General features: G+C 41.3%; 2 protein-coding genes across 3 annotated transcripts in view; one reads left to right on the plus strand and one right to left on the minus strand.

Moving 5' to 3' along the window:
- Positions 1 to 290: 290 nt before the first annotated feature.
- Positions 291 to 4,435, minus strand: LOC311268170 (uncharacterized protein). The gene is made up of 6 exons (XM_084371639.1): positions 4,381 to 4,435; positions 4,150 to 4,292; positions 2,943 to 3,018; positions 2,761 to 2,854; positions 1,301 to 1,618; positions 291 to 1,219 (listed from the first exon to the last, which is right to left on the minus strand). Exons 3-6 carry the CDS (start codon positions 2,943 to 2,945, stop codon positions 861 to 863), a joined length of 774 nt encoding a protein of 257 aa, XP_084227765.1. The 5' UTR covers positions 2,946 to 3,018; positions 4,150 to 4,292; positions 4,381 to 4,435; the 3' UTR covers positions 291 to 860.
- A 2,212-nt stretch (positions 4,436 to 6,647) lies between these two features.
- mgat5b (alpha-1,6-mannosylglycoprotein 6-beta-N-acetylglucosaminyltransferase B) overlaps positions 6,648 to 14,217 on the plus strand; it is a 68,059-nt gene continuing 60,489 nt past the window's right edge. Inside the window, exons 1-3 of one of the 2 annotated variants that reach the window (XM_084371637.1) lie at positions 6,648 to 6,733; positions 12,465 to 12,716; positions 13,765 to 13,877. In XM_084371637.1, the coding sequence (XP_084227763.1) occupies positions 12,649 to 12,716; positions 13,765 to 13,877 (181 nt within the window). In that variant the 5' untranslated portion in view covers positions 6,648 to 6,733; positions 12,465 to 12,648. Of the gene's footprint in view, positions 6,734 to 12,339; positions 12,717 to 13,764; positions 13,878 to 14,217 lie in introns of those variants that run through there. The other variant, XM_084371638.1, reaches the window with a different exon arrangement.

Genomic DNA, 14,217 nt, shown 5'->3' on the forward strand with positions numbered 1-14,217 from the left:
CCAGAAGTTAATGGGGTCTATTCTGGGCAGAAACCCTTCGTCCATCCAAGTTTTGTGGAATTCTGTTAAGTAGTTTATGTAAACAAAAGCCCTCGATACACAACTTTACACAGGATTTGGATGATTGATGGCTGTATGTCAGATAAGTGTCCACTAAAGCTACACATGAGCTGAATGAAAGTGAAAAAACATAATTTCCCAGGCAAAATAAATAGAAATGATAACAAAAGACACATTTTATTTCCTACATTGTAGGTTTTCTGATTTTTTTATTGCCCTTAATAATTGCTAATCTATTCACATGAAGCATGTTTACGTTAAGTATCTAAGTACTCACGGGCAAAGCGCCTCTCCCTAAGTGTTGATGTATTTTGCTATAAAATCAGAATATTGAATCTAGTAGCTCTTCTTTACAGCATTTGCAACATACAAGAGGTGTGTGAAAGCAGTATAACAATGCTATTTATTACGAGGAGACTGCCTCCTTCTGGCCATCAGCATGAAGTAAAAAGTAATTCCCTGGTTATAGTGAGCATAAATGTAGCAGTGAAACAAGACTACATGAAATTGAAAACAGAAATGTTGTGTCTACAAAGGAGTGTTGTTCTTAAGCCTATATTAAGGAAAACTGTACAATCTTTAATCAAACTCCTTTGACACATAACATTGTTTTCTCAAACAAAAACATTACGTATGAGTGACTCCAGTCATCAGTGAGCTTCTGCAAAAAAGATATTATAAAAACTGATAAATGCTGTGCTGCCATCAAGATTTATGCTCTGGCAGCCAAAAGTTTCAGCTTTTGTCTCAAAGCAAACAATACATTGGCTGACTTCCTCCTCTCCTGTTAACTTTCTCCTTTATGACATAAATTTCACCATCATGAATTCCACCAGTATACAAATCCACTGCAGTTCGACCATGCTCCCTGACGACTTCAGTTGCTTACGGATAGGTAGCTCATGACTTTGCAAATACTTCCCCTCAGAAGGTATCCACAGTTTGCATATATAAGGCTGGCTCAGGTTTCCCTTCTGTACATCTAGTGTGCTCCAGATATTGTACCGTCCAGTATGGTCCTCGACTTCCTGTGTGCTGGTAGAGTCCGTTAAGTTCACGCCTCCCTGGACCCAGTGAATGATGCCACTGGGGTAAACTCCATTGAACCGGCACTCAGCATGGGACTCGTTGATGGAGGAGCTCGGACTTCCAAAGCAGCCTGTAAAGATCAAGAACCTTTAGAAATATAAAAGAAGAAAACAACAAACAATGGTGAAAAAAATATAAAAATGTAACTCACCCTGCACTTTAACAAAAGTTGTGGCAAACTTGGGTCCCCGTATGGTGCGAAGTTTGCAGAGGTACGGTCCCTCATTGACTGGCATCACATTGAGGAGAGTCAGAGTGAGTCTGTGGGTGGGAGTTTTATCTGTGCTTTCACACAGAAACTGAGGCTCACGTTTGTCGTTGTCAAATTGGCATGTTATATTTCCAGCCTCCCAGGCAAAATATTTAATATTGAACTTATTTGGGATTGTCGTGTCACATGTCAGCGTCACATTGTCTCCACACCGAGCCGCCACCTCTGAAACTACCTGTAGCTCCTCATCTTCACTGGCTGAATGATCAGAGAGAGGGATGATGGGGTTAATCTTTAGTCAGTTATTTATTTGGTCACATTTTTTTGCTCAGTTTAATGTTAATATCAACAGAATGTGAAGAAATAACACTTTTCACATGTCTGTGTAGCTTATGGAGTTAGCATGCTAACTAGCAAGCCCTGTCCTGGTCCTAGGCCTCTGTCTGTAAACTCCAGCACTACCATAGTCCCTGAGTTACTGAGCTAACAAGCTAAGAGCAGCTAAGTTAGCAGCAGTTAGCGGTAACTCTGAGGATATGCTCCCTCCTACTTATTATGAGTTTTAATTTGAATTGGTGGCCAATTCTTACATATTGCACCTTTAAAGGAATTGTTAGAGAAATAGTGTTTCTATATTTCTGAAAGTTCAAAAGATTGATAAAACTTAATTGTCTGCACAATATGTAGCTTCAGACAGCAGCCTTTGCACAAAAACTACAATAGATGACAGTATAGGTACTAATATACAGCAGAACAATGCTAGCAGTAAGTTATGCTAAGCTTATTTAAAGGTGCCAGAATCTGCCACCTGTCAAATTGACACTTTGAAGAAATAGGAGACATTATATCACGAGAGTAACTGCTTACTGCTGTTAACTGTAGCTGCTGCTAGCTAGTTAGCTTAGTTAGCCGTGCAGCTAGCAAAGCTTTTAGCTGACTCTGCCTGGACTGGAAGCTCGTAGTTGGTAGTTGGTTGAGCTATTACAACTTTAGGTGGGGTGTTAAGCAACAGCATGGAAGGGACTAGCTGGTTAGCATGCTCACTTATCTGATCAACTCAATACACAGATGTCTCTGAAGTAACTTAATAGCTGCTATATCTTCATTCTGTTTGTAATCTTAGTTCATTTTTGAATGTTTTAAACTAAATTTTGGAAGTTTACTTTAACAAAAGTCAGGAAACTGACTACCGCACAACTACCAAGTAAAGTAGACTATTAAATTTAAGTTGTACGAGTTGTACCAGCTTAAAATTATTAGTGACTTTGTCAGATGTTACAGTGTACATATTGCACCTTCAAGGATAGGAGATTTACCATAAATATAAAAAACCCTTTACAGCAATTCAAATCAAAATGTTCTGATAAACTTGACTTTTCATGCACAAAACAAAGCCTCACCAGCAACGCTGACTGCTGAAGCGAACCACATGATGGAAACCCAGCCATAAATGCTCCGCGTCCTCCCACCAGCAGAGAAACTCATCACTTTCATCTGCGTTAAAATCAATATTTATCCCATTAGATGAACCAGATAAAAGACAAACACAGACAGCTGCATCAGGTAAAAGCCGGTTTCTCACCATGGTGCTCTAGATTTCTGTTGTTGTAAAGTTTAGGTCCGCTTCCTTTAATGTGTTGTAGCTCCAGAGGACTGTTCTTGTAAATGGAAGAAGATTCACCGAGTCAGCTTCAGCTTCAGATCATGTGGTGTCAGGTTTTAACTTGAGCGTGAGTGAACATGCCCAGGAATGAGTGACAGAGAAACATGAGGGAGAGTGAAAGTTTTGTTTCCTGCCTCCTGCACTCACTGTCCACAGATACTATTTACAAATTGGCTCTATGTGGATCTTTGCTTAAACTTATAATCAAATCAAAGCTACTTATAAGTTTATTCAACATACCAATAATACATGTATTTGCTACAGTAAATGTTCTATGACTTTTTACACTAAAAACAATAAATCAGACAGAATTAACCAGTTTTGTTTGTAAATGAGTCTGTGTGCCTCTATATTTAAAAACTTAGTGGCTATATGAATGCATTTTAAAGGTTTTCTAGGTCAGTGTTGCTGTTTCCATCCAAATATGACCATTGCCTCAGACCACGTGTTGTGTTTAAGACGCCTTAAAAGTGCGACGTGTAAGAATTTCAGTTAAAAACATGAAAAAATAAACTAAACTTATCAAAGGAATGTGAAAGATAACAGTTTTGACGTCTGTATTGTGCCGCAGAGATATCTAGGCTATTGAAATTAGCATGCTAACCAGCTAGCACCATCCACAGCTCCAGTGCTAGGGGTGTGAGCACCAACAGTCCCCAGTCCGGACCGCTAGCTGAATGGCTAACTGAGCTAATTGGCTAACAGCAGCTACAGTTAGCAGCAGTTAGAAGTTACTCATGTCATACACTGTTTGTTTTGTGTATGAACTTGACACTTGACCATTTCTTACATAGCGCTCCTTTAAGTCTGGTCACATTTGCAGATTCAGGATAGCAACAATCCATTTTCATTCATGTTTGTCCCTGAAGTTGTTTTTACGACTCTCTGATTTATCTCCAGACTTGATTGTTGATGTGCGGTTCCTTAATCTGGGCCTTAAAAATGCTTCTTTTTAATCACCCAGATATAATCAAGCTCTCTGAGCACCAATCACAGATTGCATCTTGTAGTAACATTTAAAGTGGCACGAGTTGTGTGATAGAAATCTTTGCTCTTACTGAGAACAAATGACCGCACACACACACACACACACACACATCATAGCTTTGACTGTTTATCCAGATACCTCAGGGTGAGACACATTCCCCTGTCGCACTGTAAACAGCCTGTTGTACACCAGTTTGTTTGTGGTAATATCCACTCTGACTGACTGGAACCACTTATCTCTGGAGGGAGATGCCAACAAGGCGACCTGACCTGAGGGCAGAACTGTGAAAATTGAGTTTCAGATTAACTTAATGGTAGTTTTGGCAAAGAAGCAGCATGGCATTTGAGTTTGTTCGATTGAACTCCTTACAACAATAGGTCTTATCTGTTATCTCAGGATTGGCCCTTGTCTGGTGAGGAAAAAGTTTTGCCGGGCACTGATGTTTTCTTCAGGGAGCAGGCAAGAGCACTGTCGGACTTCTGAATTATGTTGAGCTGTCAGAGCTCGGCCTGGGTTTGGCTGCAAGGCAAAAAAAACAGTGCAGGCTGTAATCAAATTTATAAAAAGGAGAGTAATAGGCTGATTTCCAAAATCATGTTGCTACAAGTCATTTTCTTGTCCTGCAAATCACTTTTTCCTTGTAAATAATTTAAACAAAACCTTTTATGCTTCTCTGTAAATCACAGTACGATTGCACTCAAGATATATTGATTTTTTATAACACTTTCTCCCTCTACATTTTAAAACCACACACACGTCCCACCCACATTCTCCGGTTTCACAATCAACAGTGAAAAAGAGCTCCGCTGTGTGTTGAGAAGCTGGGCCTAATTGTCAGTGTACACAAGCAAGTAATCTGCTTGATCAGGCAGATCTTCACACACCGCAGTGATTCTTTATCAGGAGCTAGTCATGCAAGAAATGACAAGTTACAAGACACATTATCAGCTTCTATTACTGAGGAATCAAAAGTTATATGTAAAGAACAAAGGCCTCGTTTATACCCGATGTCAACATGTGATCTGTGTACGGATAAACCAATCTTTGCATTTGCACCTGGTATAAAGCAGCCTTGTTATCTTGATGTTGACTCACACAAATGATCTCAGTATGCACACTAGTTAAGTGGGTGTGACAGATATGTCGAGGCAAGATAGGGCAAAACTTTACTACTGCCTGTAACTTTTGCCTCGAGTTCACATGAAGATGAGTAAGGTGACCTTTCAACCTGCTGGGTGACCTCCTCCAAATGTGGCCCGGCTGATCCAATCACACTCCCACTCCAATACACGCTGCATGCATCACTAAATGTTAGCATGCGTTCTTCATATCCAGATATTATAATGCTCTGATGGCATTCTGATCACAGTGCATTCAGACGTTGGCAGTAACATGTGCTTTTGGTTATCCAGATACAGATCGCAATTTATCTGCCAAGTTTGAACGGGCTCTGTATGTCCATAGAAGGACCATTATCAAATAGCAATCGCATATATCACATTAAAGGAAAAGTTCACCCAAAATCAAAAATTCCTTCATTATCTGCTCACCCCCGTGCCTATGGAAAGTTGGCCATTTCTGGAGTTTTATAGCAAAATAGCAAACGACTGAAGTAGATGGGCACTTGTTTTGTAAATAACAACAATACTTTTTATTTATTTAATCAATTTGGGATTACTTGGCTTCTGGAAACTTGGATTACGCCAGACGAGCTGTATGGAGCCATTTTACATCCTTTTTTTGGTTGTTTTTTCACGTTTTTAAAACAAGTCCCCATCAGTTGTTTAGCAGAACACTGCAACGCTGTTTTGCTGTGAAGCTCCAGAGATGTTTTGTGGAAGACGAAACTTTACGCTGGTTTCCATCTGCATGGGGGTGAGTAGATAATGACTGAATTTTCTTTTTTTGGTGAACTTTTCCTTTAATAAAGAAAACCCAGCCATGTTCTGGCCCAGAAAAGTAATATAACCCCAATTTCTATAAATTTACTGACAAACAAATCATCCAATAAACAATAGAAATCCCTCTATAGTTTGCTTTGACAAGCAGTGTTGATAATAACATGCTACATTATATTGTTAGGCACAAAATCATATGGAGCACCTTTTCATTTAAAGCATTGTGACAACCAAAAGTATGATATACAAATTACCATAGTGATTAATCAATACCTCTGGATTTCTTAGCTGCCAACTCTCACGCTTTCGCCGTGTGACACACGGTTTTGCCTGTTTTCACACACACTCAACCGTGTGTCACATGGCGAAAGCGTGAGAGTTGGCAGCTATGGGATTTAGCAATAAATACTACAGCTGTTCACAGGTAGCATTAGGCTATAAGGTTGAAATGTATTTAAACCGGTGTAATTGTATAGGTGTTTTTGGTCTTATATTAAACATTTACATGCACAAATATTTAGCCGTTCATTCTGTCCCGTAACTCTATCAATACCTAGAGGGAGAGAATATGTTTGGTTGAAGAAAGAATAGGCAGATTAACTCCCAACAGGTTGGGGCAGGCGAGCATATGTGGAAATAATACAGCCTGCAAACATTCTGGCAAACAACACCTAACAAGGAGCAGCTGGGAGATCCGGCAGCAGGTCTGGGCTGATTGTAGATCAGCCACAGGTGTGCAGGGCAGGGCAGTGTATTGAGGACTCCTGGTGGACAGGTGAGGGATGAGCGAACAAGAAAAGAAAGACAGACAGAGATTGAAAGAGGTATGTGAATCACTGTTCTCTTTTTAGTCTCAAGAAACCAATAGAGAAGTTATCAGACTGTTTTTCCGATGCGTGTGAGAGTTAAAAGCAGTGCTGCCCAGTTGTGGGGTTATTGTCAATCTGTTCCTCTGAGTTGAAGCAGAAGTAAAAGGTCTGCAGTGAAGCGGGAAGAGTGATCGACTCTGAACCTCCAGGACAAGTTGTCTTTGATGTATCAGGCTATGTCTGTGCAAAAAACAGATGAAGACAGGTTTAGTCTCCTGGAAGTGGTCTGCAAAATGAATGAAAGTGATTTGTACTTGAAGCATGACGAACAAACACATTCTTATAAAAAGTTCAAAGCCGCTTTATAGTTTTTACTTCACAAGTCATGCAAACCTGAGGAGATCAGTTCATATCCATACAAAGTTTTCTGCAGTTTTCTGCCGTCTCACTTGAATATGATAATGTTTTAATCACATTAAGACACTGCTGGCACCAAAGAGGCCTTTAATCTTCTTTTAAATTTCCTCATCTTTGATTTTAAACACCGTGTGATGGCAGAGAAACAGATCTTAAAGGAGTTTCAGGCTCATCCGGTGTGCGGTGACTTTGAAGATTTTTCTCAGGACATTAATCCTTTGAGACAGATGCTGCGCACCCTGAGGCCTAACCCTCCATCCTAAGTGCATATAAGGCTCCAGCTTCTCTCATCGCTCGCCACTTTGGACACTGTAAACAGTAAAGCAAAGGCTGCCAATGCAAAAAAGGATATCCTCAACTAAATACTTTAAATGGCTCCTTTTCACATTATGATTTCATAACAAGATGTAGCATTTGTCCTGATAGAGAATGAAGCAGACTGTAAATGAATGCAGTGTGTGGTTGAGTGTTGGATCCAGATCACAACTAATGTTACACAACCATTTAAAGGTGTCAGTACTAATTGAGTCAACCTCAAAGCTCAGATCATTAAGGAAATCTGTGTCAAGTTACTATTTTAGAAGGGGCGTATCAGTGATTACACTCAGAAGGAGGTGTTCCTGACTGCAATGCATCTTCTTAGTACAGCTGTCACGTAAAGTCAGACAAACATTCCCCTGAAAACCTAAAATCCTCTCAAGTCTTCCAAACAGTGGAGGTATTCAGGTTTTCTGGGTGGTATGCTTTTAACACAACTCGGATCTGTTTATTTACACAAACCTCTCTGAGAGCGTGAGGTTATCATCTGTATTTATAAGCCCCATACTGTATTTTGACAGGCGCAGCTCTTCACACGCAGTCTGCTGTGACAAAGAAAACTCTGAAAGTGAGCTGCTGCTCTGCACGCAGTCACTCACGCAGCAGGTGTTGTGAAAAAGTGTTGACTGAAGAATACGCTTTAAATATTAACGGATTAAAGAGTGCCAGTATATATTTTATCAAAGTGTTATTTAAAGTGTGAAGGCCTCTGCTGAGGGAGGAGGAGAGAGACTCGGCCGTAAAGATTCACAGATCCTCCCTGCTGGAGCCTGGGATTTATTAGATATCAGTTGCACACATCTTTGAGTTTCTACGACGTGCACAGCCATTAGGACTTTAATGGATCCCGAATCCTGGCGGAGCCGTATAAGTGAACATTAAGACCAAGTATTACAGCATCTCAAGTGCTGTTCATCACTCACAATTACATTAATGGCAGATGTGGACATTATGAATGTGTAAAGCTGGCCATCTATCAGTGAGCGGTCAGATATGTGCCGAGAGCTCCTCCGTGTGAAACAACTCATCATGACAGAGAGCAGAGAAATTAGGGATGTAAATAAAATCTTTAAATTGTCCTCGGTTGTGTGGTTGGGTTGGAAGTTAACTGTTGTCGTAAAAAACTTGCACAAGTTGTTTTTTTTGCCTGAAATATGTTGAAAGATGCAGTTCAGCTGCTGCTTAGAGAAGCCAGAATCAAAGCAGGGTGTGTCAATATAGGCAGGTAGCCTGATAGACTCAGTGTGTTGGCTTGTTTTGATTTCATTTCATTAATTTTCTACATTTCTTGGGATTAGATATAAAAGTACTGTAACATTTTATATCAACATTGTACGGCAGAAAAAGAAAGGTAGCTACTTGTAATGCAGAATATGTGACTTCAACAGTGGCCAGAGGATAAGTGGAAAGACTGTGGAGTAGCCTAGCTAAATTGATATAAAAAAAATAAAAACCAGATATTATCTAATTTCTTTTGCCCACCTTAATCCTTTCCTTTTATTGTCCTGCCTCAGATTTGTTCTTTGCTTCTCTGCCTAGAAGGCCAGCATCCTGGGGGCGTCTCCTCACTGCATGATGTGTATACTGGTGTTTTTGCAGGGAACCATTTAATGAAACTGCCAGCTGCAGACCTGTGAGGCGTCCCTTTCTCAAACTTAGACTCTAATGTTGTCCTCTCACTCGGTTGTGCTCCTTGCACTCCTCTTTCTGTGCTGGTTGGAGCCAGTTTGTGCTGTTCTTTGAAGGGAGTAGTACACGACATTATATGAGAACTAAAGTTTCTTGGCAGTTTCTCGCGTGGGATGGCCGTAACTTCTCAGAACATGAATAGACTGAGGAGTTTCAGAAGAAAGTTATTTTTTTCTGGCTATTTTGAGACTTTAATCAAACCCACAAACTCTGATGCTTCAGATAGTTAACCAGCCTGAGGGAGGCCAGTGTTATTGCTTCTTTAATCAGCAGTGCTCTCATCATTGTTCAAGGGTTTTTCTAATGATCAGTCAGCCTTTAAAGACAATAAACTTGGATGGGCTAACACAAGGAGCGATGTTTGCTGAAAATGGGTTCTCTTTACATCGACGTAGATAATTTCTTTCTAATGTTGTTATAATAAAAAGAAGTGTTTTGTTTCAAATATAAGAAAATATCTAAGTGACGCCAAACTTTCGAGCGACAGCGCAGTTAGTTAAAAGTAATGGATGAGTAGTTGAAACTCGTAATGTCTTCATTTCTTTTGTTGACATTTTTTGTTTTTAACTTGTTGACAACTTTTGTTTTCAATGTTTTCAACAAAAAATCGTACACATTGCACCTTTTAAACAGTATGATACAATACAACAATATATAATTTTTGTTTAATTAACGGCCTAAACCCTCATCCAGCTCAACAGAGTGAACACATTTAATTGGAGCTAACAGGGCTAATTGAGATTATCTGTGCTGGGCTGTGGGGATGTGCTCAAAAAGGTAGGAAGCCACTAAACTACAGCAGCATCTCTGATATTTTAATAAACTGCTGGTAATCTTAATCCCAATGTTTCAAGTAAAAGATCATAACTCTGCTTACATGTACAGTAAATGTTGTGGCACATACTAACATCATGACGGTCGAGTCCAGAGAAGTGAGACGGGAACTTGAGACGGGAACTTTTGTTGAAAATACTTCAGTGTTTTGTCTTTTAAGTGAAGCTTTGCAAAGAAATAAAGTTATGTGGGCTGATGTATTGTGAAGTGCCCTGATTAGGATTCAGTTCCTGCTTTTTCTCCCACATTTCTGGCAAACAAAAGCACTAAATGTAATAAAGATTCAGTGGGTCTATTTCTGCTGTGATCATTTCAGCAGCGCTCAGTGCATTTGATTTTCCTCCCATTTTGTAGCACACGAGCCTGCATCTTCCACTCCAGCTTTTCCCAGACGTGTCTTTCCCCCGTTAAATACAAATACAGTGTTTAGCATGAAGGCGATACTTTAAGGAGCTCTTTGTCCTTGGGCGTCTGCGTCTGTGAATCCTCGGCAAAGCAGAGGGAGTCCAAATCAAACAGTGGGTGGGAGAGAGAAACGGCAGTGGAAGTAAATACTCAAGAGACAAGTAGACACAGAGTGAGAAAGATAGAGACAGAAACAGCAAGGCAGTAAATCAGTGAGATAATGAATATTGTGGATAATGCGGTGGTGGAGAGGTCAGCATGGAGCAGGAGATAATTACTGAGAACAAGAAGACAAATGAGAAGATGCAGACGAGGAGGAATTACTCAAAACAATTAGATGAAAAGAATAAAGTTTGGGAGATGTATCGAGAGGCTGCAGCTGATGGATGAAAGCCTACAGGTGTTTTTAGGATTAACTGCTTTAAAGTCAGTGGAATATTTCTTTCAACAAGTTTGTTCAGCACACACACGTAATCTGCTTTCCTTCACTGATACTGTCGCTGAGCTTTTCCGTCATGTATTGAAGCCCTGCGGTCAGTCAGACGAGGACCCGTCACGTTGTCCTTTGACAGTAAGTGAATGTGAACTGACCAGCGGTGCATTTTAGATCTCAGCCCGGCCTCGTAATGTCAGAAGAGTCACTCTGTCTCGCTGGGCTGCGGGCTGAGAGGCAGCAGCAGCAACAGGGACGGGCATGGTAAGAGTGAAGACGGTTGCCACGGCAACAGAGGATGCTGGCGCTCGGTCCATTAGGCTGACACTGGATTTGATGTTGCCTTGATGGCTCACACGGGTTACACCGAGGTCAATCTTTTTCATTTTTATTCACTTTCATCTTATAAAGACACAGACGAAAAACAACAACAACAATGTGCCAGATTTCATTACACTGATAAGGAAGCCAACCACAAATAAACCTCTAATTTATTTAATCAGGGGAAGAAATTTTAATCAGAAAGATCTTAACTGATTGTTGTTTTTTGTTTTTTATGCCGAAACAAACAAACTCTCTTTGTTTTCATGACTGAATAAACAAACTGACCTGAAAGGACAACACAGTTTCATACTGTTTTACTTTGTTTATATGTGGCGGACCCTGCCACCTCTCTAGCTTCAAACAGTGTTCTGGGACCTTGTTTTCCTCTGAGAACAGATTGTTTATTCACTTATGGAAAATAGATATTTCTGAGTTTGTATTATTACCTCATTAATATTGTAAATATTAAAACTCTGAGTTTGAATTTTCTAAAACTACATTAAACTTCACAATTTCAACTTTTCAACAATGTAAAGTATCATGTAAATAGATCATAAAGTCTGACTTTTTTAAAATTTCACACTGTAGGTCGAGACAAGCCAGAAAATAGCCTAAAGACCTGACCAGAGCTGTCAGTGTATTCTGCGTTCACTCCGCGGGGTGTCGCTGCTGAGCTGCAGTCAGCCTGCTGCCTCCCAGCCGGAGCTGTCCACGGTGCTGAAATGGGAGCGATTCATGGACAACATTGCGTTTAAAAATGGATCCAGATGTTTGTTTGTTTTTTAAGACTATTGCACGTCATTAATTGATTGCGTTGATTTGATTGTGTATACGTAGTGATGCTTTTTTTAAAAAGTCGGCCACTGGATGAGGCCGCACGATCAGCCAGTGTGTCAGGATGTGTGTGTCAGTCATTAGTGCAGTGGTGAGGAGGACTAATGAAAAACTAATTAAAACGCTAATTAATTCCCCTTGTTTCCAGTATAATACAATTTTAAACTTACTTTCTTATCTAAGACACGTTAGTTGTCACTGTTTGTTTGTTTGTTTGTTTCTTGTTTGTTTTGTTCTTAATTCAACAGAAAATAGAAGTCGTTTTCCAGTCTGAGTCGATAGATGGCGCTATCAGTGAAAAAAGCGAGAGAGCCTCTCGCGCACTGAGAGAGTCAGTCAGTTTCAAGGAATTCAAGGAACTCGGCAGTCCTGCGTTATTGCGCTCGGAGCTCGCTGTGTTTCCAGGACTTTTGCACAGGGATACGATCGTAGCTGATTAAAGGACAATTACCCATTTTTTCCCTTCTTTTTGTTTTGTATTGCTCTCCGCAGAGTCTGAAGGAAGACTGCTGCAGGACGGGATCCCCCGCCGAAGTTGTTGACGCGCGGCTCCACACGGACAGCTGCTCGTCACACGCTCAGTCGAGCCTCAGACAGGACGCTGGGAGGAAGTTATGGTTGTCACACACACTCGCACCATGTTAAGGAGACCCGGCGCTTTCAACGTGTGTGGAAAATGATTGCAACCAGCAGCGAGCTTTTCATTATGGTGAGGAGATGTCTTCTCACTTTCAAACCGTTCAGGTAAGAGCAGACAGTAGATTGCTGTCATCATATTTCATACATTGTGATTTTTTATTTTTTTATCCTGCAGAGTGTGATGTCACTGTTTAGTGGTTGTTTCCCTCAGTGCTCTGCAACTTCACAGCCTTGGCATTAACTGGAGCAACTGTCGGCCCGCTGTGCCATCATTAACATTTGCCCACACAGCTAAAAGTTCCTGCACCAGCCGCTGGAGAGGAGTGAAAGCAAACCAAGCGGGTGTAAACTCATTAAAACTCCCCAAGTTTGACCAGAAAGGCTGGGACACAAGCTCAAGTACTCACTGCCATTAAGTGAGAAGTCACTGTCACTGTTTCAGCCTCCTGTGTGAATACAGTGGTCTTACTGGCAGTTTTGATATGCTTACTGTACAGTTGGCACAGAAGGAATCATAGCTACAATACTTGTGTTTCTCACCATTACTTCATATATTGCATGCGAGTGCATTGTCAAACTCTCAGGTTCTGCAGCCTCTCTGCTGTCAGTTTTCAGCCTTTGTACAAACTCAAGAAATCAAGCTGTTAAGCGTGACAGTCCGTCCTCCTCCCTCCTTTCTATAAAAGGATTGTTTCCAAACATTTTCCCAGCACGACTGTTGGAGCGAGCAGACGAGACAGTTTTGAGCTAATCGGTCAAAGCATCTGTTTTTTTTTCAGAAGCTCGAGAACTTGAGAAATGTTCACCGCTCTCTCTCTCCCAAACGCAGCCACTCGCCCCTAATTTGATGCTTTCATTTCAGATGTTGGCCCAGTGAGCACAGTGTGATGCAGAAAGCCCGTCTGTGCGACGGTTCATTTGAGCCGACACAGTCAAGCGAGTACACAATGCTTTTCTGCGGTACAATATGAACTTTGGAGAATATGTCGACGCTCCACAAAGGACTCTGAGTGATGTCAACCCAAGTGAACTCTCACACACATGCCCCGGTTCACAATTTCCTTCTTCGTCTACTGTCTTGACCCACATCTGTCCTTTTCTCGCCTTCGCCGTCCGTCTCACGAACTTTTAACTTTGTCTTTGTCTCCTGCAGGATCTTTGTGGTGGGGATCGGCTTCTTCAGCCTCTGCTTTCTAATGACGTCTCTCGGGGGCCAGTTCTCGGCCAAGAGACCCGGAGATTCCCCCTTCACCGTGCGAGCCGAAGGTAAGCCGGCGGGTCGCATGTCATTGCTGCTCGGTCTCCTGTGACTACGGTGGTTGGTAATGAACAGGCTGGGAACATGCTGAGGGCTTGGCGGGGCTTCCTTGATTGCCACCAGCCGGCTGACAGACCTGCTCACTTTGCTCATCAGGAGTACGCCGGGGGGTACTGTCACCCAGAGAAGCTCCCCGCTCCTCTCATCTACACCTCTATCTCTTTATACACCTGCTTTCATCCCTGCTCAGCGCCCACATGGCCTTTTTCTGACCCACATGAAGTCATTTTATAGTACAACTACTCATGGCTGTTTTAATGAATATTTATTGGTTATGTTGACCCTGCA

This window comes from Pagrus pagrus (genome assembly GCF_965226575.1).
Source record: "Pagrus pagrus genome assembly, chromosome: 13".
Classification (NCBI taxonomy): Eukaryota; Metazoa; Chordata; class Actinopteri; order Spariformes; family Sparidae; genus Pagrus; species Pagrus pagrus.

Excerpts from the sequence above, each read along its gene's own strand:
- LOC311268170 (XM_084371639.1), bottom strand. Across the intron at positions 1,619-2,760 it reads TTCAGCAGTCAGCGTTGCTG|CCAGTGAAGATGAGGAGCTA; the intron begins GTGAGGCTTTGT and ends CTGATCATTCAG. Across the intron at positions 1,220-1,300 it reads AACTTTTGTTAAAGTGCAGG|GCTGCTTTGGAAGTCCGAGC; the intron begins GTGAGTTACATT and ends TGATCTTTACAG.